We start from the raw sequence: 16,574 nt of genomic DNA, 5'->3' as shown, positions 1-16,574 counted from the left end.
TTCATTCATTGGTGTGTGTGTGTGTGTGTGTGTGTGTGTGTGTGTGTGTGTGTGTGTGTGTGTGTGTGTAAGGTCAGACTAAACATCAAAAGACGCTTGTTGGTAAAGGGACTACTCACCCCTTCACATTCCCCTTCCTCCTCACTCCCTTACATTCACCCTCCTCTTCACTCCTTTCTCCTCACTCCTCGCTCCTCACTTCCTTTCATTCCCCTCCTCCTCACTCCTCACTCCTCACTCCCTTACATTCCCCCTCCTCTTCACTCCTCACTCCCTTTCATCCCCTCTCCCCTCTCCTCACTCCTCACTCCTCACTCCTCACTCCCTTTCATCCCCTCTCCTCACTCCTCACTCCTGACTCCTCACTTTCTCACTTTAACCCTCCTTCCCACTTCCTTACATTCATCCCCTTCCTCACTCCTCACTCCCTTACATCCCCTCTCCTCACTCCTCACTCCTCACTCCTCACTCCTCACTCCTCACTCCTCACTCCTCACTTCCTTACATTCATCCCCTCTCCTTACTCCTCACTTCCTTACATTCATCCCCTCTCCTTACTCCTCACTTCCTTACATTCTTCCTCCTCACTCCTCACTTCCTTACATTCATCCCCTCTCCTTACTCCTCGCTTCCTTACATTCCCCCTCCTCCCCTCTCCTCACTCCTCACTCCTCACTCCTCACTTCTCACTCCTCACTTCCTTACATTCCCCCTCCTCTTCACTCCTCACTCCCTTCCTCTAAGTGCATGCCTCTCCCCTGAGATACAGGAGTGACAGCTGTGACTGAGGATGGGGAGTTCACTGTAACCTCCTCTGTCCTTGGCATGCAGAGAAGAGAGCTGGACAGACTTTAGCATTAATGACATACCCACGCTAATATTAGCTTCAGAAAGTGCAGGCTGCTTGGGGGACAGGGGCAGGCCAAGGACAACGTGATAGCATCAGGAGATCCTGATGGAGAGAGAGATGGAGTTTTTTTTGTTTTGAACATGTTGAGATACAAAGTCAGTCAGCTTCATTAACTTTAAAGGCAAACTTTTTTAAAATCTAGGAGGGTGCCAGACGAGAAGCGTCAATCCCATTCCCCGCAGTCTGAAGAGCTGGGCACACTACACTTCAAAAGTCCCAAATTCAAAAGCATTTAGTAACCACAAAACACAACATCAAAAACACACTGGGGAAAAAAAACAGAAATCACTGTGAGCAAAGAATATACAAACAGCACCACTGAATAAAACCGACTTATCTGTCAGAGCTGTCTTTTATGGAGCAGGTGATAGCTGGGTGATCGAGAACAGGTGTGACCTCCAGAGGAGAGAGAGTGAGCAAAGCCACGCCTCCTGCCACACACACTGAGAGAAAGAAAACACAAAGGGAAGGTTAGAAGAGGAGCGAGAAACCAGAGGGGTATCCCATGAAGCAGGATTAAGGAGAATCCTCGCTTATTTTGATTTGTCTGACTCATTTAAGTGGGAGTTCCGTTCCATCACTGTAGCTTGTATGAGTTACCATGGTAACTTATGCTGGTGAACAAGTCTACTCTGGACCAGGCTAACTGTAGGGCTTAGTTTAGCCTTGTGTCAAAGAATGTCATAATCCACTGCAAAGCTCCTATATTGCACCTTTTGTACATTTTGTGATTTTAATTTTTAATTTTTAATTTTTAATTTTTAATTTTTAATTTTTAATTTTTAATTTTTAATTTTTTACATTTTTACATTTTTTAATTATATATTATATATTGTAATATCTTCTTATACTGTATTATTTAAGTTGTTGCTAGTTCTGCTTTATTTCTTTGTTAATTGTTTAACACCAATACACCAAGTCAAATTCCTTGTATGTGTAAATGTACTTCTCAATAAACCCAGATTCTGATTCTGATTCTGATTCTGATTCTGTTTCTGATGTCGGACAGGTAGAATCAGACTCTAAAAAGGTGTGTTTAGATGTTATAATAATAAATGTAGTTTAAATATCGGAGATGGTTTTGAAAGTGGAGAGAGGTTAGACGACAGAAAGGTTTCAAGATCGATGCAGAGCTGGCTAAACACTGAAGCTTCAGTGTCCGCGACATGGCAACCTGCGTGCACATCGACTCTAAAGGCTCAAATAAAGCCTACTTGCTTTTGATCCACATGTATGCATAGACAACCTGCTGCGTCTTGAGCGTAAATGTTCACATACTTGCCCATGTACAGCGAGTGTTACTGGAGGATTCTTCCAGTTTGTTGCTATTCAACGGCGATGACACATCATAGTGCGGGGTAGTTGCGGACTTGATCCGTTAACTTTTCTTAACTTCCCGTCATTGTTGTAGTGGCTCTCTGGTGTCTCTGATGATGTCATTTTCGGTCTCATCACCATACCACTCTATACTGCTCCTAGTGGTTATGTGCATACTGGATCTCGCCGAGGTGTATCGGTCATTTCTGAGGACGTGCACAACCAACGCTCAAAACCACCTCAGGATAAGAAAGGCTGTTAAAAGCGAGTATACTCAGGGCTCAGGAGGAGGGGGCGGGGGGAGACCACTCCCTCCAGTGTTTAGGATTTGCAGTACCCATTTTAAACACTAGATGTCAGAGTTACATACTGCTCCTTTAATGTTTCACTCTTTCAAAGAGAGCTCACTCAGACCAGGTCTGAAGGTTAATATTTATTGATCATCCATACTCCTTTCCTTTTATCCCAGTTTAAGATGATTAAACAAGAAGAAAATAGAAGCTGCATCTAACCAAACGTTGCAGTGAGAGATAAAAGAGTACAATTTGTCCAGGCCTTGAACGAAAGTGAGCACATCAAACTATTTCTTTAAACAACACCATGAAACCTTTTTTTTTAAGTGGCGCCCTGCTTGTTTCTCCTGGTTGTTGTTTTGTAAAGTGCTTCCAGTCCAGTGATGCATTAATGCATTAAAATCCTGTTGGGGGGAAAAAAGTGAATGTTTGACCTTCAGGGCTGGATGGTGACTGCTGCCCTCAGAGGACTGTATGGGGTTCTGACTGTCCTTGCACACAGAGTCTGTGTGGTTTTGTGTGTTTGTGTGTAAGTGTCTGGACGGTTGAACCAAATCCTGCAAGAGCGTGCATGTATGCATGTGTATTTTATTATCTTTGTTTTTAAAGGAAGTTTAATTTTTCACCTGCTGTCTGTGAAATATAACAAAGAGGGATAGAGAGGCTCGTGGTGATCGATTATTTGTGTAGTGTAATGCTAGCTTAGCATTAGCATATTAAACTTATTCTATAAATCATGTTTTTTACAGTTATGTTAAAGTTTTGTGGCAGTTCTGAACAGGTTTTTTGTTCACCTGGCCGGCCTGATACCAAAGCTGGAGGAGGAGGAAAACTGAAAAGAGACAGAAGGACTCATGAGGCTTTGTGTCTGCCATGACTCTGCAGTTGTTGTGTCTGCTGTGTGTGTGTGTGTGTGTGTGTGTGTGTGTGTGTGTGTCTGTTTGTGTGTGTCTGTTTGGTTCCAGCTGACTCTAAATGCAGCAGTTCACTGATGTTTTACTTTATAGACCCAAAAATGGAAAACAGCAATAAAGAAACACTTGCTCCCACAGAGACACTCCGACTACACTGAGTGTGGCTAAACTCACTGTTGATGCACTCGTCTTAATTATTCATGATACCCACCACTTCACTGATATTGGCACTGCACCAAAATCTGTGTCCTCATTTCCCCTGAAAATATTTGATGAATCATGTTTTTTAGCTCGAGTCTAAACCACCATGTTGCACTGGTCTAAAGAAATGATTTGATAAAGGCTTCATTATACTTGTTCCTGAAGATTTCAGGACCACGGACAGAGACACACTTTATTATACTGTACTTGTTTTTTAGCAGCTCATGCTTGTTTGTTTAAGGTGAACTCATAAGTAATCCAAGAAGAACTTTGTACATGATTTACATTTAATATTACATGAACTTTTATCTAGAATTATAATACTTATACTCCATTCTACATCTGACAGCTATGAGCTGCCTATAAGATCCATACTTAAACACAAAGTATTTCAATTCCACCACCAGGGGGCTCTCAATCAAAACACTATCTAAAGATGACGTTGGGGCCGGTGGACCGATGGACGTTCCTATTTTTCTATTTAAGATGTACTTTTTGGGGGCGGGGCTTTTTACTGCCTTTATTGTAGAGATGGGACAGTGGATAGAGTTGGACGTCAGGGATGGAGAGAGTAGGGAATGACATGCGGTTAAAGGAGTTACAGGTCGGATTTGAACCCGTACCTTGTTGCTCCTAATTTAAGCACTTGGACTCATTCTTGCTAAAATGTCTACATGTAAATGATTTGTATTCTGCTTCTAGTCTTTATAACAATTAATCCATTATAAAATAATGATATATATTTATTAGGCTGTTGTATTCTTTGATGTTACGTACGTAACCACCTCCAGAGACAGTGGGGGGCCCCAGTCTCTGGCACCCTTAATTTGGGGGTCATGAGCTGAACAGTTTCTGAACCCTCTGGTCTAGTGAACCACAAATGCTCGTGTCCTTTTTCCTCGTGTAACCCTGGTGACTGTTTCTGCAGAAGCTTGTCGTGTCTGCTTTTCGTCAGTGTCAAAAGAAATCCACGACTCACACACTCTCAGTCTGGAGAGGTTGACTGTTTGATGACAGCGCAGACTGACAGACAGACACTCAGGTGCAGTGTTCAGTCAGTCTCACTTGATGGTGCTGCTCTTAAAGAAGGCCTGCAGGATGCTCTACTGTATATGTGTTTGTCAGGAATAAGCAGGTCATTGACGGGGGCCTGGGAGGGTTTCAATCTTTATTTAAGAGACTCTATGGTGATTATGCTCTTTGTCTTATCTCCTTTAGGTCAAGGAATGATGTCATCAATGATGTCATCAGGGGGACGCCAGGACCCACCAGGACAGTCGGCCTTCAGCTCTGACTACCTGTCAGGTAAGCATGGAGGGACGCATTAGCTTAGTTTGAATGACGTTTGATTACATTTTAATTTGTAGAAGCCAAAAGGAGCAACAGTCTTAGATTATTTTAGTCTGTTTGTCTGCTCAGGTCATGTTCATAAAACGCAAAGGTGTTGCTTACAACATTTGGATTAATATAAAATCTAAAACTGAAGCAGCTAAGATAAATTCAGCCTTCATTAATTTAATCATTTACAACATTAGCTAGTTGTCCACAATGTCCTGTGGACTCACAGTTCTTTTTGTCTTTAACTTCCCACACACTCACTCTGAATGTAACATGAACCAGTAGCTCTTGCCGTATCCAGTTGAATATTTTCAAAGTTTCACATTTTGTTTTGCCCCTTAACATTTCCACCTGGCTCCTTCCATCTGTTCTTATTCTCTGCAGATTTTCTTTCTGCTCACACTCAGTTTGACTTGCTCACAGGCTCTCTGCTCACACTATCTTGTTGACTCTCCCATTTTTCTCCTTTGGTCACTCCTCTCCTCTCCTTTCTTTCTCTCCTTTCTCTGTCTGTCTTTCTTTCTTCCTGGTTGTCTCTCCTTCTCCCCCCCCCCCTCTTTCTCAGGTCCCATGATGGGAGGGAAGACAGATCAGTGGAGCCAGAACAAGGCAAAAGACAGCAGCATGCCCGACTCATTTCTAGGTCCTCCTCACTTTTTTTCACCTTCCGTGTTTCCTGTGTTGTGTAACATTTTAAAAAGGTGGTGACAGTTAAAGCAGAAGAAGTACTCGTTTTAAATTTAAACAGTTCATATTCGTTTTTGCACTAATGAAATATATGGCTAAGTATATAAGTTTCAAGTGTCAGATATTTTTTGCACATTAAAAAAATTAATATTGAGGAGGAAAACTATCCAGAATGAAAATGCTTTTTACGCTAACCTGGTGAGCAGGCAAAAAAAAGTGAGTTTCATACAGTCGACTGAGACAGACGGCTAACGCAATCTCTGTTTATGCTAACATTTCCTGTGCAAAGGGCGAGTCCAGCAGATCTTTTAGGGGGATTCTGTGCTTTTATTATTTAAAAAACAGCTGTCTTTTTTTGCTTAAATTCAGTGTTTAATGTCAGTGTCAGGGGTGACAAGCAAAGATATGTGAGTTGGTAAAAGTTTGGGTACAATGCATCCACAGGTGTCACCCATGTTTGTACCAATAAAGAGGTATTCTGACCACCAAGCTTGTTATATTTCTAAATACTGAAGTCCACAGTTTGACTCTTTAGCATGGTGGCACATATAATGTATTGAAGGTTATCTGTAAACAAAGGTTATCTTGTCTCTTCACATTTCTCACACCTGCCTGTGTATTTTCTGTATAGCAGCAGTGTGTACATTTGTCCGGCTGTCTGATTTCGAGGTCTCTCTGTTCTGTGTCTTATCAGGCTTCTCTCAGTCTGGGATGGGAGGGACCGTGGGGACCGGACTGCCACCATTCCAGACCTCTATGGGCTCCACTCTCGGCCAGACTGGGATGGGTTCAGCCATGGATACCCAGAAGAGTTCCGGCCTGTTCGGTATGGAAAACAAAAACACCAGTAACACCGGTGGAAGCAGCCCCTTTAAAACCAGTGATCTGTTTTCCTCTGGTGGCCAAGGAATCCTCTCTATGGATCACTCCACAGGTATCAGAGCCAGGGTTGGATGCATGTGTTACTGTCAGCGGGGGCAGCAGGGGAGGGTGGAGACTAAGGAGAGAGTAGGAAGTTATCTCCAGTTATCTCAAGAAACAGAAAGAGCAGGTGGAAGACCTTACTCTTTATTAAATTATTTATAGAAACCATCATTGACCCACCATGAGCACTAAGACATTCAGCAAAGTAACAGGGGCAAGAAACCTTGAGCAGAACCGGACTCATGTGTTGGGCTTGGAGAAAGAGAGACAAAACAAACAAATAAACAGAAAAAACAACAGCAATTAAAACAGGAACGAATAAAACAGATTTATGGCTACAATGCAAAATGATAAAGCTGAGAGAATGTGTGGTATCAGCTGGAGTAGCAAAGTATAATACTCGACAGATCAGTCTAACTTTAACATTAAACTATTACAAAAAAATCATGGATGTAAGACTTATATTAATGAATATAACAGTTTGAGTCTGGCGGGTCCAAAGCTGCAGGCCGTCTGCAGCCATGATACAGAGCAACCTACTAGACAAGGGAGCTCAGGGACGACCGGAGAGATATATGGTTAGCAACTTAAATGGTACATGAAGACTTCAAGTTAGTGACGTGCAGTAATAGACTTGAATTCATACAGAAACAGAGAGAGAGAGAGAGAGGGAGAGAGAGAGAGAGAGAGAGAGAGAGGGAGAGCGACAGGAGCTCACTGAGCTCTACGCTCCACTGAGTCCTGAGGCCTATAGCAGCATAACAAGGGGCTGATCCAAGCCTGACACAGCCCTAACCTTTAGCAAAAAGTAAGGTTTAAAGCCTATTTTAAAAAGAGAGAGGAAGTGTGTCTGCCTTCCCAGACCCTGACTGGTAGATGATTACAAAGGGGGAGGGGCCCGCTAACTGAAGGCTCTACCTCCCGTACTACATTTAGAGACTGTAGGTACCACGAGCAGGTCTGATAACTGAAGGCTCGACCTCCCATAGTTCATTTAGAGACTGTAGGTACCACAAGCAGGCCTGTGTTTCTCAGAATGTAATGTTCTCGAAAGGTTAATACGGCATGGAATGGAGCCAGTGCAGGGACTCTAATAAAGGAGTGGTATGATGGCTTGTCTTATTTCTAGTCATGTTATGAAGTATTTTGGACCAGCTAAAGAATCCTTACAGTTATTCTGGTGCCTGATGATAGAAATATGTACTGAGGTTATGAAGAGCATTGGAGCTCAAACTCTGTCCCAAAGTAAAACATCTCAATTACAGTCATTAGTTTGATTTAATTTGATAAACTCTCAAATATTATGCTACCTTTACTATTCCCTAAATAAAGAAAGGGGCCATGGGTTCTGTAGCAGGGCACAAGGGGTCGGCTGGAGACAGGGGAAGAGTTAAAGCCTGAATCACACTGAACCTTCTTTCAGCAGCAGAGGGCGCTATCTTCTAGTTGTTTGCACTCAAGGTGAACTAGTTAGAGCAGCGCTCTAACAGCGCTGGTTGCCTCTGGACCCTGAACTATGTTGTTTTATAATTGATTAAGAGGATAACAGACACATTGGACATGAGCAGTTTGAAGTCATGGAGTTTCATCCCATCATAAATAAAGAGTTTCTGTTAAAATCAGAAGCTGCTTCAGTGAAAAACAGCTGGACGTTGCTGAGCAACAAAAACACAAATCCACGGGAGGATTTTCTCAACAAACACATACCAACACCAACATGATGCCATCCTCTATTTTGAGCCTAAAAGCTGCGTTTGAGATTCTGTAACAGAGACATTTGTATTTCATCATCTAAAAACAGACTGACTTTCTGTCAGGCTGTCGCTCCATCCAGCACAAAAGCTTCACCTGAGAAAAATGAAGATTGTATCTCGAAGCACTGTGAACTTTTCAAATGACTCAGTGTCTGAGTTTCACTACCGCAGGACCTATTAATCATTTAGAAGGCTTTTTATTCAGGATTTTATTTTTATCTCTGCTCACTTCTGTTTGTGTTGATGTTCTAAAGATAGACACATAAGCTTAAAGACAACCAGCGGTACATGCTGAATGTTATGCAACATGCATGTTTACTATTCAGTCAATGTCCACACAAATGAAAAGTCTCTAGAAAGCACCGATGAGTTCAGGTAAAACTGTCAGATATCACAAATAATGGGTGGACATTAAACGCAGTCATTAACTGCTGCTTCAGGGTTTCAAATGAAAAGTCATAGTTGTTGTTTTTGTTGAAATTCCTGCCGCCCATCACATTTCTCAGGGAAGAGACTGGAGTGATGTAACCACATGCTGCTATTTATAAATGTTGTGGTTAGCTAACCGCTCTCTCATACAAAGTACCTGCAGACATCCAGTGATTGTGGCCGTCCGGTTACATAACGAGGATGACAACAATGCAGAGTTAAATGTAAGCCTCAGATAAGGGAAGTTCAAGCTCTGATCTAACTTTTACAAATCCTTACTTTGTTGGTCAAATGTTATATAAAAAGTGGCCCCTTAGCACTGCAGCCTGTTTAACTACAGACCTCTCTAAATGGATTGGCTCATGAGATGTGGCGTCTTTTAAATGTGTGCTCATTAGAGAAAATGATTACTGTGAGTTTATAAATAGATCAATGTCGCTGTAGCTTATTAGTCACAAATCACACAAGTAACAAGTGTTGAGTTTCTCAAAAAGCAAACTTCTCAGATACCTCTGCATTTCAAATCCAGACTGATGGAGGTTGATAATAACATCAAGTGTCTGACAGACGCCATCATGCATTAAACCAGACATCCTTAAAGACGGTCTGTTACATCCAATCACAAAGAACCATGACCTTTATACCACTGATGGCAACATTTAGAATTAAACAATTTGGTATCAAAAAATACCTTAAAAACCTTTGATCGTGTCTCTCTACAACCCGTGTGGGCTCTTTTAGCTAAATTGTTTTATGTTTCATGTTAAAGGAAGAATCAGAGGTTTTTATTTAACAGTAAGAATATGATCAGCTCAGGAACCATCAGCGACCTGCTTCATAAAGTATCAGTATTACAGAGCTGGGTATTGTCCCCAACCTCACAACTTGATTTGATTTTGATTATTTAGGTCACGATATGATTCGATATTGATTCAATATGACTCATAGATGAGAGAAATAACCAGATAACTACTCACAGTACCTTCTTTTATTTGTTAAATAAGTATGTGTGCATTGTTTGTAGAGGTTAAGAAGAAACTGACTCAAAAATGTATTTTATCGTCGCATTATTCTTTAATAAACAAAGAATTAAACATTAACATACAGTATGATCTAAAGTGCACATTTGTGCCTGATCTGAATTCACAGTGCCCCCAGTGGAGAGGGGTGTCATTACAACAACAACAAAAATCGATCTCAGGATCTCTCTGAATTGATATTGAATTGATGAATCGTTTTTCTAACCAGCCCTACATTTTGTAATTCACCATTTTTGTTACCCTGGTGCATTTGAGCTCATGAGCAAAATTTACAGCCGAGGCCAAATCATATTTCTGGAGCTACACGACTTCTGCACAACACAGACATTTACCAACCATCTCGACGTCCTTCCTCTTCTCAAACTGCTTTTCTGTGCTTGGACTTGAGACTCCTCTACACTCTTGTACTTCTGTCCTGTGCAGGTGCCAGTTGGTTTCAGGGAGATTAAATCATTATGCACAACATTTTGGATTAACTCTCACACTGCACTTTTTGCACAGGCGATGATGTGTTTGAGGCAGCCAGCACTCCAACATTAATGTTTCCCCTGGCAGTTTGCCTGACTCCAGATTAAGAGGTACTCCCATTAAATACCTTATTGAGTTAAATAAGCACATTAAATATGGATGATAATGACCCATGTCCAGGGCTGTTTATAGCCAGGGAAGCATCCTGGCCTAAAGGAAAAAATAGCAACTTCAATCACTTTAGAAGGACAGGGAGAGATGCCAGATTACGAAAGGGAATGCACCTTTTTCTGGATTCACAGTGACACCCTTTGATGTAATATGGAGAGAGAGGAGGTTGGAGAAGAAGAAAGGTGAGAAGGCATGATGAGCAGACTAAGAGAGGGCTCTATAGGTTATACAGTTTGATACAATCTCTCCCTCTGTCTGTCCGGTCGAATCCATTTGTTCATCTTTCTGCCTCACATTCTCTCAGACCTGATGAAGTGCTCTTCAAGAATAATAAAATAAATGGCTTCAGAGAAATAACTCCTAACTCCAAACATGATGACTTCATCCTCAAACAAGAGACTGTAGAAGTGGGAGCAGAAAGATGAAGGGATCATGCAAGCCGAGTTTCTTTTGGTGTCTGCTGAAACTTGCATGTGCAATGTTTGTTATTGTCTCGTCATCCTGTGACATGTTTGCGCTTACTGTGGGTCATTATAAGATCTCTGCATGTCTGACAATGATTCATTCATTAACCATGATTTCAAAGTCATGCATGCATACATTTTAAAGTCATGCATGCCTCACCTCTGTGTGACTCAGTTCATTACTCGTGTTGAGCTGTACTGCCTCCAATGTGTTTTGTTGCTGTGTTGAGTTTGCTCCATTCAGAAGACCATATCTGCCCCCATATGATGATGATGATGATGATATTGAGAGACAAACACACTATTATTATTTTTTACTGAAAAATGGCGTCTTGAAATGCCATCAATTCCAGGCTCCATTGTGACACGACAAGACGATTGATCTTCTCTCCCATTGTTACAGTTTTAATAAAGACTCATGTTGGTTAAATCAGCAATAACCAAATGAGGATGATCAACAGCGTTAGGCTGTTTCTAAAGATAGAAATGTAGAAGCAGAATCACAGTCAGCTTCGATCCTACAGAAGTGTAAATGTAATCTGTAACTGTGACACAACTGAGCACAGATATCACAGTTTATTCTTCTCTCCTGATCCCCATTCCTGATCCCTCACTCTGCCGTACATATTCAGTCATTTAGTAGACTCAGTCATATGGACTGGTGGTCCTGGCTGAACCTTTGATTAGTCTGTATCGGATTAGGTTTTTAGGAGTTTATAAAAGCAGGCACCATCACATACAATTTTGTTGTTTTTTATGAAGAAATGTTAAGACAGTGGTGCTAAGAGGAGCCTTAAAGCTATCAGACTTTGGTTACTATGGTTACTATGGCAAAAAAAAAAACAGAAGATGAAAGAAGAGGAAAATGCATGCTTGAAGCCCCCTTGTGAGAAGTCTGGTAATAAAACAGACTAATGTTAAAAGTGATGCTTTTCAATGAGCTACAAAAGCAAACAAGACCGTCAAGGGGAAGATCAACTATTTCCATGCTGTCATGTTTTTAACGTTGCTGTCACAGAGTAGGCGTAAGAGCAGCATGCTGCAGAAACAGCCTTTATTTTTACATTTACAAAATCAAACATAATTATAATAATTAGTCATATATTTGACTGTTCAGACACTACCGACACATGTGCAGAACAATATTAGCAAAGAGAAAAGAGGAACCACTTTGTCCACAGGTGGCGCCAAAGTAAAGAAAAAACACAAATGTTATGAATATTCTGTTTAACTTCCACATCTGTTAGTACTGTGATGACACATTAAAGAAAGAATATGCAACTTTTTGATCCAGCAGATGTCGCCCTTGAGCACCAGCATGAAACCAAAACAACTTGCGCTGCATTGTTGTGTTAGCATGCTAATGCTAGCGATCTTTATTATGCTCGTATCTTCACACTGCATGTAAATTTACCTGAAATGAGCGTGATCTAGAAACACAGTTAAGCAGTGAGTACAGTATGTTATTCTTCTTTTCTCTAGTCCCTCAATTAAACAACTTTTATACATGAGGGGAGGAGTCAGCCGGCCGTCTTGTCCATGTAAACACGCTGTAGATATGACAACATCACAGACAGCAGGACTCATTGTAGTCAGTCATGACTCACAGAGTTATTTTAGTAGTAGTAGTAGTAATAATTTGTTTCGGTCACAAGAAAAAACAAAAACATTTTGATCTAAAAGGTGTAGGCTCAAGCTTTAGCTTATTACACCTACCCTTATTACAAATCTTATTATTTAAGACACTACTAGTTTGGTTACAAAAAAACATATCAGAACAAAATTTGTTCCAAAAATTTATTTCAAAACAAAACAAATGAAACAAACAAAAAACAAACCAGAAGTCACACTCACAAAAAAATAATCAAACCAACCTTTTATATTTGTTAAACAAAAATTTTAATCTGGAAAGTGAACTACACATTCTTAATTCCATGTCATAAGTATTCCACAAGTTAACCCCTTTTACCGAAATACACCTGTTCTTTATGTTTGTTTATTTCAGAGGATAAACTTGATTTCTGCTACATTTATGTGTAAAATGTCGCACATTCAGCCTTTAACGGTGAAAAATGCAGTTTTGACACACTGTGTTGAAACGTTTCTCCTTTGCACCAATATAAATGTGCCCTAAGTGATCCATGTGCTCCAGTACTTTCTTTGGATCATGCCTATGAGAAGGAGTCCTCTGCATTATATTCTGAATGTCTAAGGTCCTTCTCTCAGAGCACTGACCTCCATTTGTGGAGTGGCAGAAGCACAAGAGCTTCCTTCTTCGTTTCCTTGGAGGAGCTTTAATGACATTGTGTTAAGACAAGTCAAAGCACAACGTTTCATTCATGGATATGGATATTATAAGTGCACTGCTATCTCAACTTAGCGGAACAAGCTAACAACCTCCATTGAAAAGGGAAAGAAAATCAAATTAATCAATCAATGAAGGACACTCCTGGCACCTTGTCGAGGTCCCTCATTCCTCATTCCATGTGTACAGAAAAGATAGCTGTTAGGACATTTGAAACAATGTAATCAAGCAGATATTGAGGCTGACGCTTGCTTGTGTCGCATGCTGTCAGGACATGCTGTTATGCAGCATATACACAACATTCATGTTCATATAAACCACTTTAAGATAAGGACATCTCAGCCTTTCATCCACCCATCTTTAAATGAGCAAGCAATTCAAGGGACTGGATCAAATCTTGAGCACAGCCTGACTCTACAAATTCTAACAAGATGTCAAGGAGTCTTTAGTATGCTATGCCAAATTGTTGCCCTTATCTTTACCTTTTTTAAATAATTTAAATAAGAAATGTGTAAAAAAAAAAATTATGCTAAATTTAGCTGACTCTTATAAGAAGACAAAACTGATAATGCAACAAGTCTATTCCTAAAAACACTGTGATACACAAAACAAGTTATTGTAAATACCACCTCATTACTATCATTACATTCATTTACTTCAATAAAGTGAACATTTTAGGCTTTAAGAAAACAGCCTTTGGTAACCTGAATCTGATGGCTTTTTGGCAGGTGACTCTCTGACAAAGTATGTGATTGGTTCCTCCTCTTATAAAGCCCTTCCCCCCTCGGCAGCTCCCGCCCTTTCTCCCGGCGGCTCAATGGACGACAGCAGTACCGCTTCCTCCACCTCTGAACCCCTCAGCCCCGAGCGAGTGGGGCCAGGGGGCGAGGCTGGCAAACAGCAGCAGAGACGGAAGAAGAAGAAGAGGAAGAGCCACAGCGAGGTCTCCAGCTTCTCGGATAGCCAGGAGAATAACGTCGACCGGTCAGATAAGCATGGGACGCGGGATAAGGAGGCAGAGGAGGACGAGGATGAGAACTGGGAGAGGGAGATCAGAGAGAGTGGAGGAGGGGGGAGAGTAAAAGGCAAGAAGACTAAGAGTCGGGCCAGACTTCCAGAGGAGTGGGGAGCGCCTCAGCAACCCGTTTCTCCAACCCTTGCTTCAGTCGCTCCTGACTGGGCGACAACCGCCAACTCTGGTCCTTCTGACTCCAAAACTCCAAACCTCAGCCCTCGCCCTGTTTCCGCCCATACACAAATACCCACAAGTTTTACCAACAGTTCCCACGCTAGCCTCGTAGCAGATTCCCCACCACGCTCATATGAGCCAATGTGTGTAGACGATTTCCCCATGTCAGCTAAGGACGGTCAAAAAGCAAAAGAGGAGAACGTTTCCACCGCTAAACCTGAACACAACGTTAGCGTAGCTGCTAGCACTGCCACCACCAAGGGCGGTTTGACTGGAGATGCTAGTAGTAGCAGCCTAGCAATTATGACAGGAGACAATCTGAGCCCGGTCTCCCAGACCTTCTCTTTTCTGGACTCGGTCCTCCAGACTCCTCCAGGCTCCACTTCCAACTCCCAGACCACCACCCCAATCACCCCCTCCCTTGCTACCGCTCCCTTAACAAAGACCACCCCAGCAGAAAGCACCTCCCCTGCTTCACAAGTCAGTTCTGCTTTAAATCCTTCCAAGATCACTCCAGACCCTCTTTCCACTTTCTCCACCATCACATCGCCCTCGGCTGCTTCAGACAAGCACCCTCCAAAAACGGCGGTCGGATCAGCTCTCAACGCTGACGCCAAACCTTTTGTCCCCTCGGCCTCTCTCATGGCCTCTATGGCCACGCCCTGTATGGACACAGCTGCTCCAGTCGTAAGCATAGCAGCAGCCTCAATGGGAGTCATTCCCACCGCATCCACTGCCATGTCAGCCACGCCCCTTAGTCCCTCAGCTTCCCCCTTTAAGAATGAAGCCACTCCCACTCCACCCAAGGACACCCCCCTCCAAAGTGTAGCCACGCCAGCTAGTTCAGCGACAGTCACTCCCCCTCCCTCCATCACCCCCGCAGCCCCTCCCTCTCTCCCTGCACTCTCAGAGCACCAGGAGTCCTCGTCGCCACAGCTCCCCCCACTGGAAGGTTGGTGAACTACAGGGGAGATTATTAATAACATGGGGCTAATTTGAGTACAGTGATTGTAGGTTAGGAAAGCAGGAAGTAGCTTCTGTTTGTCTTCCTGTATGCATGGCTCTTTGTCTGTTGATTGAGCACCAGGCCTGCTTGGTGCTTGATCCCTGTACTCTTGTATTTGTGATAAGCAGGGCCCGACAGATTAATGCATCATTTTAAATATATGTATTCTAATAATAAAGCTACACACACATCTGTATTTGTACTGTGATTTACAGACATATCAGTAAATCAGAATATGGGAGAAACTGTGCTGCTCGGGCCCTATATTAACAAAACTGCAAGTTGTCTGATTTGATTTCCCTCTGCCTGCCTCTGTGTGTGCGTTATCATGATCATAACAACATAATGACTTGAGCTGCTGATAATGCCGGTGACTATGCTTGCTCCACTGTCTAATGTCCGTCTGATTGTCAGTTTCTGTGTAACCTCCTGACATCTCCTCTGTCTGTAGAAACACAAACATAACCTGGGTCCTTGCATCGCAAAAAGCTTCTTTGTTAATGCCTTAAAGTGGTAGAAATGTTAAAATCACAAATTGTCATTGGGACAAGATGTTGAGAATTGGTTTACCAACATGTACAACATCATTTACGTTAGTTAGGCACAACCTTCAGATATCCAGTTTGCGGGGTTCACTTTGAATTATATCTCTATTTGGTTTGGATAGCCGCTGTTTATAATGAAGAGACGCAGAAATACTTTTATTCACAATCAAAGCTCCTGTGAGGAGTTTCAGCTAGTCATAAAACCAACTTAAATCATTACTCATGCCTACACAAACATCAAGATGAACTATTTCTATTTCATACATGATTCATTTTAATGGCTGAAAGGGCAGCTGTAGGGGAGGATATCCGACTAGATTATAAACAATAATAATAATAACTTTATTTATATAGCACTTATCTAAACAAGGTTACAAAGTGCTTTACAGAATGCATACAATCAAACAAAATAAAGTGCTTCACAAAATACACAGGATAAAACAAATTATGAATAAAATGGATTAAATTAATTAAAGCAGGACATGAATTACTAATCGATCGTTAAAAAGGTCTTCCTATAAAAATGTGTTTTCAGCAAAGATTTAAAAATAGGAACAGAGTTTGCCAGCCTAATTTCTTCAGGTAGGGAGTTCCAGAGGTTAGGGGCTCTGATGGCAAA

General features: G+C 41.8%; 2 protein-coding genes across 5 annotated transcripts in view; one reads left to right on the top strand and one right to left on the bottom strand.

Moving 5' to 3' along the window:
- LOC132978644 (microtubule-associated protein 4-like) overlaps positions 1–16,574 on the top strand; it is a 99,588-nt gene that overhangs the window by 31,360 nt on the left and 51,654 nt on the right. For 3 of the 4 annotated variants that reach the window (XM_061043892.1, XM_061043891.1, XM_061043890.1), the window contains exons 3-6: positions 4,854–4,940; positions 5,539–5,616; positions 6,355–6,594; positions 14,007–15,356. In XM_061043892.1, coding sequence (XP_060899875.1) covers positions 4,854–4,940; positions 5,539–5,616; positions 6,355–6,594; positions 14,007–15,356 — 1,755 coding nt within the window. The remainder of the gene's footprint in view (positions 1–4,853; positions 4,941–5,538; positions 5,617–6,354; positions 6,595–14,006; positions 15,357–16,574) is intronic. The other variant, XM_061043894.1, reaches the window with a different exon arrangement.
- Positions 1–16,574, bottom strand: part of klhl20 (kelch-like family member 20) — a 147,159-nt gene that overhangs the window by 96,386 nt on the left and 34,199 nt on the right. The window lies entirely within an intron of this gene.

Source organism: Labrus mixtus, chromosome 8 (genome assembly GCF_963584025.1).
Source record: "Labrus mixtus chromosome 8, fLabMix1.1, whole genome shotgun sequence".
Lineage (NCBI taxonomy): Eukaryota > Metazoa > Chordata > Actinopteri > Labriformes > Labridae > Labrus > Labrus mixtus.
The sequence above is the reverse complement of the archived record's forward strand: the minus strand, read 5'-3'. Positions and strand labels throughout refer to the sequence as shown.